The following is an 18,535-nucleotide window of genomic DNA, read 5'->3' as shown; positions in this document are numbered from 1 at the left end:
AGAACCATCAATGAGCACCTTGAATCTGTAACAAGCAGATTGCTCACAGCAGAAAAGGAAATAACAGGCATAATCGAGAATCCAAAACATACAGTAATTCTTGAATTGTACAGTATCCCCAACAAAGAATATGATTCTCCATTTACACCAGGTGGCAAAATATATATGCTGTCCCCTGCACAATTTTATTATCAATTTTTTGTTGGGGGCACATTGAGACCAATCAAGATCAAATATTGGCTACAGCCACAGGCACACCACTACCCCACCTTATCAATAACAAATGCTGATAACAAAGTGAAAATCACCAGTGTAGAATTGGAGGATTTTACAGATCCCAATACATTAGAAACAGCCTATACTGAAGATGATGGCTCTCTGGAATTTAAAATACAAATAGGGGACAAATTATATTTAGAAAATCCTGCAGTCTCAGCTGCTGAACACCCCATAGTTGCAATATTCTTGTTTACATATTATGTCTAGACAAATTATTGTTGATGAATTACACAGACAAGCCCGACATAATTTTAAGAGACTCCCAGTAGTCACAAAGGGCATAGATGATTTATGGCAAAGCGACTTGATTGAAATGGCAAGTGGACAGTTGAAAAACTTAGACAAAATCAACAAGGGCTACAAGTATCTACTCACTGTTATAGACACATTTTCAAAATTTGCCTGGGCTGTGCCACTCAAATCCAAGACTGGAAAATGTGTTACAGAAGCCATCAGGACAATCATCAATCAGAGTGGAAGATCCCCGCGCTATTTGCAAACAGATAATGGCAAAGAATTTTATAATTCAGTGTTTCAACAATTTATTAAAAGCCAGGCAATAAAACATTATTCGAGTTACAGTGACCTCAAAGCCTCAATTGTAGAGAGATTCAACAGAACCTTAAAAAATCTTATGTATAAACAATTTACACTTCAAGGTAATTATAAATGGATTAATATTCTTCCAGAACTTCTACAAAAATATAACAATTCTGTCCATTCCACAATCAACATGAAACCCTCTGAAGTAACTTCATCTGATGAGCAAAAATTGATCAGCACTGTTTATTATCCTAAATATCAGCCAACAACATGAAAGGCCAAATACAAGGTAGGGGATCAAGTAAGAATCAGCAAATATAAGCACTTATTCAAGAGAGGCTTTACAAGAAACTGGAGCACTGAATTATTTACAGTGGTTCAGGTTAAACCCGGGACCCTTAACACATATATAATAAAGGATCACCGAGGAGAAATTCTCAAAGGCAGGTTCTATGAACAAGAGCTCAGCAAAACTAAACAGCCTGACACATATCTCATAGAAAAAATCATCCGCAGAAAAGGCAAAAAGTTACTTGTCAAATGGCTAGGACTTCCAGAACACAGCTGGATCGATGCAAACAAAATAATAATATGAGCACCTGGGATGTTATAAAAAGGCTCCCAGAACCTGAACAACAGAATAAGAGAAATGGCAAATTGCTACCTGATAATATTAGGTGTCTTATTGTTGGGCCATCTGCTTGTGGTAAAACTACACTAATGGTTGATAATTTTTTATTGGCACCCAACTGGTTAGACTGGAAAAACAGGCACTTGTATATCTTCTCTAAGAGCTTGGAACAATTAAAATATCAGCAGCTGATGAAGCTATATGATGGATTGGATATTGCCACTTTTGAACCAGATGTTAAGCCACTTGATGAATGTCTCGATAATTCTGTTGTTGTGTTTGATGACATTATATTGGATAATCAAAACAAGGTTAGAAATTTCTTTACACAGGGCCGGCACAAAAATATTGATTGCTTCTACCTGGCACAGACTTTTTCAAAAATACCCAAGCAACTGATCCGGGACAACAGCAATTTTATATGTGTGTTTCATCAAGACCATACCAACCTCAAACACATACATGATGAATATGTAGGTGGGGACCTGAGCTACAATGATTTTTCCAAGTTTTGCAGCAAGTGCTGGAGCCAGGACAGTTATGGGTTTGTCACAATTGATATGACAAGAACACCCAATAGTGGCAAATACAGAAATAAAATCAACAATTTTCTAGACATTGAAACATAAATAAATAACCATGAAAAGGCCAATTATTGATGATCTTAAATTAAGAGATTATCTTGTAAAAAGATTTAAGGGATGGAAATCAGAGAACCGTGGAATTTATGAAAAACACAAACAAACAGAACAGCCTGTAATTGATGCTATTAATAATTTAGGTAAGAATATCAAAACTGTTACAGAGCAAAATCAAAATTTGCTCACAGAGCTTGTACCTGTAGCTGCTAGGAACATATTAGATTATCCATTCACCCCACTTTCAAGTATTCATACACCTAGTCCTATTGCTCCTAGAAGAATTGAGGCTAGTCAGGATCCTATTGAATTGGGTCTTCTTGCTCAAAAATATTTAACCACACCTAAAGACAATAAAGATGAGGTTTTTGGCTTATATGCTGACACAGAGCTTGATGGCAGCATCATACATAGAATTGGCAATTTCAGAGTAACATTTATGGGAGATGATATAATTATATATTCAGAATCTCGACTTGGAGAAAAAGGTGCTTTTGTTAAGTACACCGGCACGCCTGGATTGTGGGAACTGATGACTAGGAAAAGGCCTGGCAGCTATACAGATCAAGATTATGAGGATTACAAAGAAATATTAATAAAATCAGATGCTCTATACCAGAACAATGATCCCACACAAAATAGGGTTAAGTCGAGCAGTGGGGCAAAATACAACAATTTAATCAAGCCCATATGGTCACAAATCAAGACTGGCAGTGGAATCAAACAATACAACACCCTGCCTAAAGAATTTGTGTGGGTTGATGATGTCAGGAAACTTGTAGATAGGTTATTGGTGATAGCTGGGGAGGAAAATGCTGGGAACCACAATTTTTACAATGAAAAGGTTGGAATTATGGACATGATAAGCACAAAATTGTCTAATTTTATAGTGAATGACACTAAGGGGATTGGATATCTCATAAAAATTATTAATACTCTACCCCCCAAATTTTGGAATATTTCTGAGGGTCGGGGCCTTGTTAATGACATTATAAACAAACTGCCATTTGAACTACATATTCCAGGCTATCAATATTGTGGTCCCGGTACAAAATTGGACCATAGATTAAACAGAGGTGATCCTGGTGTTAATCCCTTAGATGCTGCTTGTAGAGACCATGATATTGCATACAACACACATTCTGATCTTGACAAGAGACATGTTGCAGATAAGAAATTAGAAGAGGCTGCATTTGGCAGATTTGTAAGCAAAGATGCATCTTTGAGTGAAAAAATAGCAGCATTGGGAACCACCATAGCTATGAGCACCAAACAAAAATTGGGGTGGGGGTTGTGAATATGTATATAATAAACCTACAATGAAGGCCAAGGGTGTTATGTATCAAATACCTTATGCAGGTCTCAAATCTCTTAAAACTATTGACAGTCTTTTGACCAAAAAGCAGCGCAAGAAAAAAAATTCTTGTATTGCAAAGGGTCATGGTATGAAATTGTTGCTTAGTACCCCCCAATTAAAAAAATTACAGCAATCAAGAAAAAAATCACATGTAGGGGGATTTATATTTACCATCCCTGCCATCTTAGCTGCTCTCGGGGCTGTTGGGAGCTTGGCTGGGGGATCAGCCGCAATAGCAAAAACAGTAATAGATGCCAAGAAAAATAGGGCAGAATTAGATGAGCAGAGGCGCCATAACCTGGCAATGGAGAAACAGGGCAAAGGTGTTAAAAGAGCCATGAATAAGTTTAAAAAAACAAGAGCCGCTTACAAACCAAGATATTGAAGCTTTAATCAAGCCACTGGGCATCAAACATTTTAGAGGTGTGTACATGTCTGATTCTTTGCCAGAGCAACCACTCAACAAAGAGTGTGGCATTGTTAATTTGGATAAGTACAAAAATCAGGGCACTCACTGGATCTGTTATCTTAAATATTTAAAAGATGAGGCATTTGTATTTGATTCATTTGGAGGTGTTCCACCTGAAAATTTAATAAAATATCTAAAATCAACTAATCTTTATTACAATAATGCCCGTGTTCAAAACTTCAAAGATGTTAATTGCGGACATTTGTGCTTATCTGTTCTTAGATACATGTCTCAAATAAATAAACCATCAATTGAAGATTTTCAAAAAGCCTTGTGGTATCTGAAACATCATGGGGGTATTCCATCTCACCAGCCAAAATTCAATATTGAAACTCAAATTGCATGATGACATAGTGTATCCCAAAACAATAGCTCTCAGAGCATTTTATGGCATGTACCTAATCCCTAATATTACACACCACAACAACACAATTGCAGTAGGGGATGAAAAAATTGTCATCACTCCAGGGCAATATAATCTATCCACTCTAAATGCTCAATTACCCAGAGGTGTAGTGTTAAGTCAAAATTCTGTCACTCACAGAGTAGAAATTGTATCTGCTACAGAAACAGTGGATCTGGGTACTATAGGAGAGCTGTTAGGCTTTGAGAACAACACAAAACTTGAACCAGGCATCAAACACACTGCTATTAATATACCTAAATTCTTAGCTATAGAGACTCTGAATATTCACTGTAATGTGGCTGAGGGTATGATCACCAAATCAAATGGTATAGGCACTCACAAACAAACAGGCATCATTGCAACATTCAAACCTAATTCTGAATTCATGGAGCCCATCATCTACAATCCATCCCCAACATTATATTTTCCTGTGTGTCATAACAGAATAGATTATATTGAATTGATGGTCACTAATGAAAAAGAAGAATTAGTTGATTTTGCTGGAGCCACAAGAACTGCAATCATAGAGATTAACATTTAAATAAAAATACATACAAGAAGAAAATGGAAAATATTGAGAGTTATGAGCTACAATCATTCCCCCCAAACAGGAGGACATTTGCAAATTTAAATCAACCCAACACAGAGATTGAGATTGATCTTGATGTAGGGGATGGATTTATACACCCCCACAGAGCAGATTTATACATCAAATTTGATGTTGTAAAGCTCGATGGAACAGATTATCCGGCAAATTCAAATATAAGACTTGTAGACAATTTTGTGCCACATCTATTCTCTGAAATTGAGATCAGAAAGCATGGCGTTGTTATAAACAGAGTGGATTATCCCGGCATTACCTCCACAGCTTTGGCCACATTAAAATTATCCAAAACCGAGGCCTCATACTTCAAAATAGGTGGATTTGAGGCTGGTGATAAGATATTATCTAAAAACCACACAGTGCTGTTCCCTATGCGCCTATTGCCTGGATTTTTCTCGGATTTCAAAGATATTATGTGGAAGGGTGGGTTAAGAATTACATTTAGAAGAGCTGCCAATGATAATAATGCCTTGATGAGGTACAGTGCAATAAACCCTGCAGGGGAAGCTCTGCCCAATACCCTACCAGATGCAGGCAAATGCATTATTCAGACTATGGAGTTAAGAATCCCTGTTGTTGAATACGAGGCCAGTTATGCTCTTAAATACAAAGCTGATATAATAAAAAATCCACAGATTCTATTACAATTTTATACATATCAATGTGTACAGAAGCCCGCAACTGGTACCTATTATGAGTTTGATGCTACAAACTCATTCTCCAGCATACAATATGACATGCCTGATTTTGTAGTGGTATTGTTTCAGACTGGAAGACACAACAATCAGGAAAAAAATTCAAGTAAATTTGATAACTGCAACATCAAGAACATATATCTTAAAAATGGCAGAAATGAGGTCTTTCCCAGAGAAAATTACAATTTAGACATGTCCAAGAATGATTTTCTTAAATTATATGAGGCATTTTCGGCTTTCAAGAGGGTCACTACAGGCAATACTGACATGTATTACACACCAGATGAATTCAAAGCACAGAGACCCATGTTTGTAATTAACACTTCAAAAAGAAAACAGGTTGTGGTGAATGACAGAACAAACAATAAAATTAACTGTGAATTCCATGAGGCATTACCTGATGACACCATATGTAGTGTTATTCTCATAGGAGAAAAATCATATGTTTATGATGTAAGAAATGAGAGGGTCACAGAGCAATTCTAGAAGATATTTGTTCTATTATGCTTGCCAGGTTTCAAATCTCAACTGTATATCAGCTAGCAGTGAATATCTCATATGTGGGCAGTTGTATGTATTACACATTTTATCAGGACTCGAACCCAGAGCCCCTGATTACAAGGCCACAATATTAACACGTCTCCATATATATGTGGAATATATTTCTTACTAGATTCTGAAACCCCCATACAGACAAAATTGGATTTTGTTTCTGTCATAATATTTTCCAAGTCTTTGCCTAGGCTTATATTATCAGAACAGAATTGCTTTCAACATGAAGAGGGGCAGTTCATTGCCACTGGGTCAGAAAATATGTATCTTTGTCTCAATCTTTGTTACACTTTTCCCTGTCGCCCAGAAAAATTAATGGCCCCTGTTGCACAGAAAATGTGTAACAAAGATTATTGAGATAATTTTTGTTATATTTTCCCTTGTCACACAGAACAATTAATGGCCCCTTCAGTGAATTGCACAGAAAAATCCATTAATGCTCCGTTCTAGCGTGTAGATTTTATCTCTTGCGTGCCGGCAAGGCATGGAGGCAATTAATTATGCCTACCCGCTATTCTTCTATTGTATTGAGCGAGTGGTTATAAAACATGAGAAAATAAGAAAATTGAGAAATTCAGTTTTTGTACAATATATTGTTGTAAAACATTTTTTACCAGGTTTTCAGATCTGGGGGCTATCAACTAGCAGTAATTATTCTCAAAATCTCACTTGTAGACATATTATTTTGCCACATGTATTTCAATCTTAAATATTTTGTCAGGACTCGAACCCCGAGCCTTTTGTTTACAAGGCAACAATATTATCATTTTGCCATCAGGGGAGGCTTCACATTTTATGAGGACTTAAACCCGAACCTCCACACCTGAAAAATTGGGGTATAGGCCCCTCTTGCCATTGTCTTAAGTATGGGTAAATCTATCTGTTGAGCCCTCATCTTTTCTACACTAGAAATTCAGAATTTCTTAAAAATCAGAGCATATCACACCTGAAAAATTGGGGTATAGGCCCCTCTTGGCTTTGTTTTAAGTGTAAGCAAATCTGATTGTTCAATCAAATAGCCCCTTCTTTTCTACACTTAAAATTGAGTTTATAATAGCACCAATCCCACTACTCATTGGAATAGTTTAATTCCAAGAAGAATCCACGTTCTCAATGCAGATGAGCCTTACCAGAGATTGGAGTTTTGTGAGTGGTACTTGACAAGATATGTCAAACAGATGGATTGGATGAAGACGTTCAATTGACTATATTAGTGGTGATGTCACAGCAGACGACTGAGCATGATTTGAGTCCAAACAAAAGGACACATAGTTTTCTCCTGTCATTATTCAATGATATCATCGAATGATGATAGGAGAGAATAAATGATACCATTGAATGATGATTGATGAATTATCATTCAATTTTCCATCTCATGGTGTAGCTTTAAGTATTGTGACAGCAGTTATGAAACAAAACTGTGATGTGTATCGTACATCCATGTCAATATGAGACAGGGGCGGCGCCAGAAATTTTCGACCGGGTGGGCAGAAGCTCCATATTGATAGATTAGGGTGGGCAGTATAAATGTAAGACCATATATAGTATATACGTTACGTATGTGTATGTAAGACGTATGTATCTCCTCTCTCTTACACTCCCGATTTTCCTCTTACTTCTTTTTCCTTTCCTTTTCTTGTTTTCCTCTTTATTCTTTTCTAATCTATTGTCACATCTTGTTCCATTTCCTTTCGCTTTGTCTCTGATGGACACAATTATTTCAAGGAAGTGTTTACCCACGCACAGCCATACATTCTAATCACATTCCTTCATGGATGTTAATACAGTGAAATAAATGTGAATTAGGTTTAAGCTTGTGTTGCAAATACAAGGCACATTCTTGATTTTATGTATTCGGCGACAATGATAGAAAGTGCGATGGTAGACAATCGTGAAGGTTCTCATAATTTAAATGCATGTTCATGAGCATAGTATTTTCATCGTATGAGTTTTTGACTAAAAGAGTTTTCTTACTCCTTGGGGGTCACTTTTCTTAGTATTCAAGGTTTGACAAATGTATATGAATGTTTGTAGTACCGGCGATTGGGTGCCAACATTTCAGGGGCAAGGACAATATACTTTTTCTTGGTAGAAAAGGCTTAGCATAAAGAGGCCATAGTGCGGGGGCAAAATGTGGTGGGGTAACTGCATCCCCCACTTCCCGCGCCTCCTAATCACCGCCACTGAATGTTTGGATTAAAATAAACGTCTTACTAGGAATGATTTAAAACACACGCGGTAAACCAATTCTTTGTTCCTTGTCCATGAAGTATTCCTAGGATAATGAAAGGCTATTTTGACAAAATGTCAGTCATAAGTAATAAACAAGTAAGATTGAAAAATCTGTTCAGAATTGAAGAGATTATTAGCTAAGTTGCTATTCGTTTCTGAACAGTCATGTTACTAATGCGGGAGAAACAATACACGTATGGTTACATGAACATATTTTTTGAGGTAACAAAATGATTTAGGACACAAGGAATTCATTGAAGTTGATCACCGTACCAGTAATAATTCATCTATTTTTCATAGATGTCTTGGGTTGTATGGCATGACCATTTCGAACACACTACAATGTCAACCTCTATCCTATGCAGCATACCCTGGAAACTTTATTCTTTCAGGGCAACTAGTCCCTGGCGCCTGGAACCACTGTCAAAGTAAAAATTTATGAGGGTTTTTATTTTGAGTGTCAGCATGTGTTTGTTTTCGCCCCTTCGTTACTTTCATCTAATCACCATTGCACCTTACCGTCGTTATTATCAAAATTAGCAAAAAAAATGACTTAAAATAAAACAAATCAATGGAGTTTCATTAGTTCATAACTCTTAGAAAGTTGAGGTGGTAGTTTCAATTGCACAGCGTTTCATTAGTGGATCAAGGCAGCTAATTACGTGAACAATGACATTGTTTTTCGAAAGTCTCAAATATTTGTCTCAGGCAATCACCCTCTTAAAATGGACGCATCTTCTGTGGTGATAAAATGACACGTTTGGTGCGAGTTCTTTCTGTATATTTATTCCCCAATGGCATAACACTGTCGCATTAAAAATGAAGAGGTCCTGTGTTCGACTCCCCCTCCTCTGGTGGAAGCACAATGCACACTGGTTCGGACTACACATCAAACTGTAGGCTTAGTCCCGATTAGCCTATCTGAGCATAAAAGTGGGCTTAAAAACAAACTTAACAAAATCGTCTTCTCGATGCTTCGTGACATAACTTTTATTTTCTTTACTTCAGCTGCATCTACATATTCTGTTGACATTTTCGGCTGATTCATGTGGCAAAATTTATGTGTGGAACGAGGATTTCTAAATAGGATAAGCCACTCATTAGCAAATGAATAATTCTGTAGCTTTTTCCAAACATAACTGGTTTATTAAAATTTATTTACTTTGGTATTGTAGTGATTATTGTGATTCCTACTTATTAGTAGAACGAATATAAAGTTGATATTTCGCATACCATATTGATATTTCAAGATGACAGGTATATAAAAATTGTAATGAAATAAAAAAAGGGACACTTCTGGAATTTCAGTGCAGAGCTAATTCCTATACTCTGATCACATCACCTTCAGCTTCTGCCGAGATCAAGAAAGTATGGGGCCCTAACTCCACACCCCCTATACGCCTTCATGGCGTGGTGCAAACCGCAGGGGATCACTTTACATTACTTTTTTTTATTATACTATCTAGCATACTTAAACCCGAAGGTTTATGGCTGCAGCAACACAAACCTTCCATCTGTCCCTATCCGGGGCAACATCAATGTAATCTCTCCCATCCTTACCGATTTCTTTTAGGTCCATCTCAACGTTATCCCTCCATCCTCGTCTTGGCCTTCCTACTGGTCTCTTACCATCAGGTTTCCCAACAAGAATCCTGTAAACTATTCTTTCCTCTGTCATTCACGTCACATGGCCTACCCATCTAAGTCTTCTTGATTGAATTATTCTAATAATAATTAAAAAGTCGAAATAATTTATTGTGTTCCGGAGGAAGTAACGCTGAGATGATGTTCTTATTTGATTATTTGGAGATTTATTAACCATACCCAGGCCGGGATTACTTTCACTTTCTAATGACAAAATTGACTTTTTATGGGTTGATAATATGTGAACATTTCAGCATAGATAATATTCACAAGTAAAATATACATGTTATGAACACCAGAATACACTCATTTATTGAATCATTCATATATCTCCAAGTATATGTACTTATTGAATTTGATTGGGAGGGCAAACGGGTGGGCACAGGCATTTTTGGGTGGGCGCTTGCCCACCCGTGCCCACCCCTGTCGCCGTCCCTGATATGAGATTTCGGAGAATACGTCGATATATTACACATACCTTACAGAGCATAAGTGTTTAAGCATAACTGTTAAGGAAAAGCGAGCAATTCCGTTTCCGAACACAGCCGAAACTCAGCCGAGCCAGACTGAGCCCATCAACAATGATGCTGCCGCTGTGAATTCTGTGCGTTAAGCACGCTCACGTCAGGGTTGTTAAAGGTCCAGGAATACATAAATTCTAATGGGTTCTATTGGGTTCCGCTGCAGGACCGGAACCTTTTTTCTCTCGCACAATTTAAATTCGGTCCAAGTTGCGTATTGTTACATTGAAAAAAGGTTCCTGGACTGTATTTTAATTGTTCCTTAAAAAAGTTCCTGGACCGTATTTAAATTGATGCGGGAAAAAAGGTTCCTGGACCGAATTGAAATTCATTCGGGGAAAAAGGTTCCTGGACCGAATTTAAACTCATCCGGAAAAAATGTTCCTGGACCGTATTTAAATTCATTTGGAAAAAAAGGTTTCTGGACCGAATTGAAATGATTTAGATAAGAAAAGGTTATACACTCTCTAGAACTAATTTAGGTGTGCTGATTTTCTCTCCCAGTCGGGGATTGAATTCATTTACAATTCCTGGAACAGGGTTGACCGATTAAAAATTGTCTTCTAAAAATGTCCGCGAGTATGTTTTACATTGGCATGTCACACTGCGGTTGTAGAAAACGTAGGGAATAAATCAAAACGATGTTGTTCTCTCGTGGGCCAGGTTCAATAACTCCCTTGTCGAACAGTTACTGTACATAACGCAATGGAGTATATTAGTCTGACGTCACATTGAGTTCAAACAAACACGTCACGTGTTGCTCAGGCATCCGATCCAGGAACCGCAGCCAATAGGAGCCGTTGCTGAGTTAAAGTGAGGCTGCTGTGTTCCCAGCAGATATTACAACAGGGAAGGGCAGTGCTGCTACAACCAAGGAACGCGCGCGAGAGAATGGGGCTACATGGAGAAGGAAAACGTGACTGCATCGTTTGCGTTTCGCACATTTCTACCTTGTAGCTTAGATTCTCGAGACAGCCAGCACCTGGATTAGTCTTTCATGCTCACAAGTGGATAATTGTTTATCGTCAGGTCCGTATTCCATCCAAGTTGCGTATTGTTTCATTTCAATACGGAACTTGGACCGAATTTAAATTGGTTCGGAAAAAAGGTTCTTGGACCGCATTTAAATTCATCTGGAAAGAAGATTCCTGGACCGTATTCAAAATGATCGAAAAAGAAAAAGGTTCCTGGACCGAATTGAAATACTTTACAGATAAAAAGGTTCTTTACGGTCCAGAACCCATTTACGCTTGCCGATTTTCTCTCCTGGACCGGAATTGAATTTATTTAAAATTCCTGGACCTTTAACAAGCCTGGCTCACGTGACTGCAGTGCTGTCGCCTATTGGCTGCCGTTTGGATTCTCCTCGGTAATGTATGTGTAATATAATTGTTGTTGCAATTCCGTATTGAAACTGCATGTACACTCACCTCACTTAATACTCCGCCAGTTTGTTTCTTTATGCAGCATATTTGCAGATGATATAATTCAACCTACATTGCATCAATATACGCTGTATAAAACACACCCATTAGCTTCACTGCTCTACGACAGAACACACACAAAACAATACAATATATATATATCTTTTAGCATGAAATATCTCTCAAATTTAGACTTGGTTTTCAAGATAAGCCATAGATTTTAATCAAATGTGGCAAATGGTGACTTTTTAATAATATCAAAAGGACGACCGGGACTGTCCCGATCAAAACGGCACGTTTGGTCACCATGGCACTGTAAACGAAGCTCTAATATGTGTTATTTATCTCTCGCAGTGTACAGAGAAGTTGCATTAGCTTCAAATGTACAGCCACTGTGCGAATAAAGGTTTTTGCTTTGATGGGGATGCCACTCAGTGGCGTATTTGTAATTTCATTTCGGGAGGTATGGTTTTTCTGGGGCGGTATGCAAATTTGTATATGTTATCAGTCTCGTACTTCTACGTATCTTAGAACATTGTTCTAATCTAAGTAATTAAATTTTTATGATAACATTTACACGTAATTTAGAAACACTTTTACATTCTAATAAAAGCCAAACTCATACACAGAGCTTGAAGTGGAAAATGTTAGCTGTGGGGATGTTTGATGGAGCCTTGTACTTAGCTGGGGGGGATGCTACAATGGTTTAACATGATGACAGTGTACCCGCATACCCCCTCACTTCGAGCACTGCTCATACACAAAAAGAGCTATCTAACTGGTAACACCGCAAATTTAACCAAATTTATATTGCCAAGTTAAAATTTAATGCACATCAAACCTATCTACAAGTTTCTTTTAAACATTTTAATGCATGCAAAGTATCAGCACTATGTCCTAAAAACGTAAGTGAATTACAGTCTACAGGAATGCGATGAACTCTGTTGTCCCAGGCTCGGTGAGTTGTTCAGTTACAGAATGGTGTCCTCCTTTAATCCACAAGGCTGCATACTTTTCGCCAGGGAAATATTTGATGACTGAACCATTAATGGACACGAATGGCTTTTCAATTATCTTTGTTACACAGTTAAGAAATGGTGTAATATATGGTTTGAATCTTATTTTCTTCGAGGGGGATAAAAACATCCCTGGCATAGATAAAAATAAATTCCTTTTGCCGAGGATATTTTTTTGTGGGGGGGATCTCCGACATCCCCCTTAAATCATCTTGCGTCTCGCGAGAAAAGTTACTTCAATGGTGGCTCACGGTTTCAGAGACCGGGTCAGGCCCGTAGCCAGAATTGAACTCCAGGGGGGTTACTGGGGGAAGGGGCTTTGTACATCAAGTCTATTTTTCAAAAGTTTAAAAATGTTAAATGAAGGTAAATTAGGTGTGTGAGGGGAGGGGGTCATTAAGTTACATACAGTTTAGAAATTTCACACAAATACTACATTTTTCTATATCATTTGAAATATCACTTGAAGTGTTAATTGGCTGCTACTGAAATCATCCCTTAATACACATTCAATACTACGTTTGATGATACAGATATTTTTATATTACACAGAAAAAGATGGACAATATTCAATCATAGGGTCTACCGTACATTCCACTCCCCGGCCGAAACAATAAAACTCCCCTTCGTTCCCAAAACTTGGGAGCTGTTAACCTTTGACGCAGATGCGGAGGGAATTTGCATAATGACATCAAAGCCACAGATTTCTGTATAAATGGGAGGTTGCAACAGGGGCAACGAAGGTACAGATAAAGAAGCTCCCCTGTGAAGAAACTTTCTGAAGTCTAGAGAAGAGAATCTCCTAAATACTTGCTGCTACTTAAGACTTCTTATAAATAAGATGACAAATGTAATACGTAGCTGCTGTTCAGGGGCGGCGCCAGAAATTTTCGACCGGGTGGGCAGAAGCTCCATATTGATAGATTAGGGTGGGCAGTATAAATGTAAGACCATATATAGTATATACGTTACGTATGTGTATGTAAGACGTATGTATCTCCTCTCTCTTACACTCCCGATTTTCCTCTTACTTCTTTTTCCTTTCCTTTTCTTGTTTTCCTCTTTATTCTTTTCTAATCTATTGTCACATCTTGTTCCATTTCCTTTCGCTTTGTCTCTGATGGACACAATTATTTCAAGGAAGTGTTTACCCACGCACAGCCATACATTCTAATCACATTCCTTCATGGATGTTAATACAGTGAAATAAATGTGAATTAGGTTTAAGCTTGTGTTGCAAATACAAGGCACATTCTTGATTTTATGTATTCGGCGACAATGATAGAAAGTGCGATGGTAGACAATCGTGAAGGTTCTCATAATTTAAATGCATGTTCATGAGCATAGTATTTTCATCGTATGAGTTTTTGACTAAAAGAGTTTTCTTACTCCTTGGGGGTCACTTTTCTTAGTATTCAAGGTTTGACAAATGTATATGAATGTTTGTAGTACCGGCGATTGGGTGCCAACATTTCAGGGGCAAGGACAATATACTTTTTCTTGGTAGAAAAGGCTTAGCATAAAGAGGCCATAGTGCGGGGGCAAAATGTGGTGGGGTAACTGCATCCCCCACTTCCCGCGCCTCCTAATCACCGCCACTGAATGTTTGGATTAAAATAAACGTCTTACTAGGAATGATTTAAAACACACGCGGTAAACCAATTCTTTGTTCCTTGTCCATGAAGTATTCCTAGGATAATGAAAGGCTATTTTGACAAAATGTCAGTCATAAGTAATAAACAAGTAAGATTGAAAAATCTGTTCAGAATTGAAGAGATTATTAGCTAAGTTGCTATTCGTTTCTGAACAGTCATGTTACTAATGCGGGAGAAACAATACACGTATGGTTACATGAACATATTTTTTGAGGTAACAAAATGATTTAGGACACAAGGAATTCATTGAAGTTGATCACCGTACCAGTAATAATTCATCTATTTTTCATAGATGTCTTGGGTTGTATGGCATGACCATTTCGAACACACTACAATGTCAACCTCTATCCTATGCAGCATACCCTGGAAACTTTATTCTTTCAGGGCAACTAGTCCCTGGCGCCTGGAACCACTGTCAAAGTAAAAATTTATGAGGGTTTTTATTTTGAGTGTCAGCATGTGTTTGTTTTCGCCCCTTCGTTACTTTCATCTAATCACCATTGCACCTTACCGTCGTTATTATCAAAATTAGCAAAAAAAATGACTTAAAATAAAACAAATCAATGGAGTTTCATTAGTTCATAACTCTTAGAAAGTTGAGGTGGTAGTTTCAATTGCACAGCGTTTCATTAGTGGATCAAGGCAGCTAATTACGTGAACAATGACATTGTTTTTCGAAAGTCTCAAATATTTGTCTCAGGCAATCACCCTCTTAAAATGGACGCATCTTCTGTGGTGATAAAATGACACGTTTGGTGCGAGTTCTTTCTGTATATTTATTCCCCAATGGCATAACACTGTCGCATTAAAAATGAAGAGGTCCTGTGTTCGACTCCCCCTCCTCTGGTGGAAGCACAATGCACACTGGTTCGGACTACACATCAAACTGTAGGCTTAGTCCCGATTAGCCTATCTGAGCATAAAAGTGGGCTTAAAAACAAACTTAACAAAATCGTCTTCTCGATGCTTCGTGACATAACTTTTATTTTCTTTACTTCAGCTGCATCTACATATTCTGTTGACATTTTCGGCTGATTCATGTGGCAAAATTTATGTGTGGAACGAGGATTTCTAAATAGGATAAGCCACTCATTAGCAAATGAATAATTCTGTAGCTTTTTCCAAACATAACTGGTTTATTAAAATTTATTTACTTTGGTATTGTAGTGATTATTGTGATTCCTACTTATTAGTAGAACGAATATAAAGTTGATATTTCGCATACCATATTGATATTTCAAGATGACAGGTATATAAAAATTGTAATGAAATAAAAAAAGGGACACTTCTGGAATTTCAGTGCAGAGCTAATTCCTATACTCTGATCACATCACCTTCAGCTTCTGCCGAGATCAAGAAAGTATGGGGCCCTAACTCCACACCCCCTATACGCCTTCATGGCGTGGTGCAAACCGCAGGGGATCACTTTACATTACTTTTTTTTATTATACTATCTAGCATACTTAAACCCGAAGGTTTATGGCTGCAGCAACACAAACCTTCCATCTGTCCCTATCCGGGGCAACATCAATGTAATCTCTCCCATCCTTACCGATTTCTTTTAGGTCCATCTCAACGTTATCCCTCCATCCTCGTCTTGGCCTTCCTACTGGTCTCTTACCATCAGGTTTCCCAACAAGAATCCTGTAAACTATTCTTTCCTCTGTCATTCACGTCACATGGCCTACCCATCTAAGTCTTCTTGATTGAATTATTCTAATAATAATTAAAAAGTCGAAATAATTTATTGTGTTCCGGAGGAAGTAACGCTGAGATGATGTTCTTATTTGATTATTTGGAGATTTATTAACCATACCCAGGCCGGGATTACTTTCACTTTCTAATGACAAAATTGACTTTTTATGGGTTGATAATATGTGAACATTTCAGCATAGATAATATTCACAAGTAAAATATACATGTTATGAACACCAGAATACACTCATTTATTGAATCATTCATATATCTCCAAGTATATGTACTTATTGAATTTGATTGGGAGGGCAAACGGGTGGGCACAGGCATTTTTGGGTGGGCGCTTGCCCACCCGTGCCCACCCCTGTCGCCGTCCCTGCTGCTGTTCATGCTCCCTGAATTTATCCTTCACCAAAGTTGTGAGGAAAACAATATCTGCTGTCTACATTTTCACTTTTCACTGTAAACAAATTACACAAAATAGTTTTACCTAATGTCGAGGGGGCTGACCTCAGTGCCAGAGGGTGGGGCTGACGGTAGTTCTAGGGGCGCTCAGCCCCCCTGCTACCTGCCTGGCTACGGGCCCGGACCGGTTTTTAAAAGTATGCCAAATTAGTGGTCTAAAACACCAAATCTTCAATTTTTACGATTAGAATTTTTCCTTCAACAATTGAGATTCTATAAAACTACAAAAATTGAAATTCTATAAAATTATAAAAAGGCACTCTTAGTTAATCGGGCATCGACCGGCATATCGGATTTTCATTAATAAATTAGGTACGCCTATAGTCGCGCATGGATTCAGACAGCAATGGGCTTCAAAGAACCCACCCTAGCGGCTCGAATATCTTACTAACACTGAAAACATAATCGTGAAGTAAAAGAGGAAGGTTTGAAACTCAGCTAGACAGAGGGAGAGTGTTGACAAAACAATCATTGATAAATAACGACGTTAAAATCACACACCCGGAAAGAGAGACAGTGAGGGTTAATTCTTATACTGTGTACGTACAGCCATACTTTACCTTCCTCGTTGACATCCCATATCACAATCTTTGCTCCTAGTTTGGAGAATTTGAACGCCAGCTGCCTCCCTATACCACTTCCGCCACCAGTCACAAGAACAATATCTCCCTCCACGCTCTTGTATCTGCAGCTCCTTGGCACAAAGAACAGCGCAATGGCCTCTGCCATGTTGTAGAAGAACTGCACTAAATACACCAAAATATTCAGCAGGGCTTGCATGTTTTCAAATGATCTCTTTCTCTTGTTGAATCCTGGGAACCCTTGCAGAAGCAATATCACAGTCTCCAACGCCGAATTTAACGAATTCAAGTCAAGCTTATTAGAATTATATAAGGATGAGTCATCTGCGTATTTACTCAAATGGCATGTGATGTGATGACGTAAATTGGGATCGTGTGAACCTAACCCCCGAAAACTTGCATGGAAGTGTTGCAGTGTTCACATATGAAAAAAGAGTACAGAAATAGTTATATTGTGATAAATCAGTTGATTTACGGTTCGTATTTACGAAAATTCTTTACAATTTTTCATTTCAAGGTTCCAAGCTCACAAAAAGAGCACTCACTATCAGCTGACGAGTCAAAGAGCAGTTTGGCAACAGATAATCGCTTTAAGCGAGTCATATATGAAAAATTTTGACCCGGTATCCATGGAGTGTGCATTACTATTTGTCAGAAGTGATTTAATGAGCAAACTAAACAGTTTTCTAAAATAATATCCCTCACAACTAATTAAATTAGTTAAAATTATTTTCTTTTCATTTTCTTTTCAATAACAGAAAATCTTAAAGTAGCATTGTTTCTGAAGTTGATGGCAAGATTTCAAAATGTCATTTTAGGCTCAGAGCGTTCTAGAGCATGATCGATGCAACGGATTGCACTGAAACTTGGTATAGAAGCTATGAAGACAATGGGAAAGATAATTCTGTTGAAAAAGAAAATGGTTCAAATTATCACCACCAGGTTGAGATGTGTAGCTGAAACATTTGTAACAACAACCAGTAACTTGTGTTTATGTCGGTACAGCAATGTTTAATATGGGCGCTTGTCAACATTGGAAGCACAAGGCCCGCTTTAGATGAAAGTATTTTCCGTAGAATTTTCCTTAACATTTATACCATGACCAAAATGCTACCGTGTAAATTGAGA

The 18,535-nt window shown here is 37.8% G+C and overlaps 1 protein-coding gene across 1 annotated transcript in view; it reads right to left on the bottom strand.

The window, feature by feature from the left end:
* The window catches only part of LOC145981786 (short-chain dehydrogenase/reductase family 16C member 6-like), a 44,504-nt gene extending 26,718 nt beyond the window's left edge, over nt 1-17,786 (bottom strand). The window contains exon 1 of the mRNA XM_083115204.1: nt 17,387-17,786. Coding sequence (XP_082971330.1) covers nt 17,387-17,606 — 220 coding nt within the window. The 5' untranslated portion in view covers nt 17,607-17,786. The remainder of the gene's footprint in view (nt 1-17,386) is intronic.
* Between the last annotated feature and the right edge of the window lie 749 nt (nt 17,787-18,535).

Source organism: Lepisma saccharinum, chromosome 30 (assembly GCF_977018435.1).
Source record: "Lepisma saccharinum chromosome 30, izLepSacc3.1, whole genome shotgun sequence".
Classification (NCBI taxonomy): Eukaryota; Metazoa; Arthropoda; class Insecta; order Zygentoma; family Lepismatidae; genus Lepisma; species Lepisma saccharinum.
The sequence above is the reverse complement of the archived record's forward strand: the minus strand, read 5'-3'. Positions and strand labels throughout refer to the sequence as shown.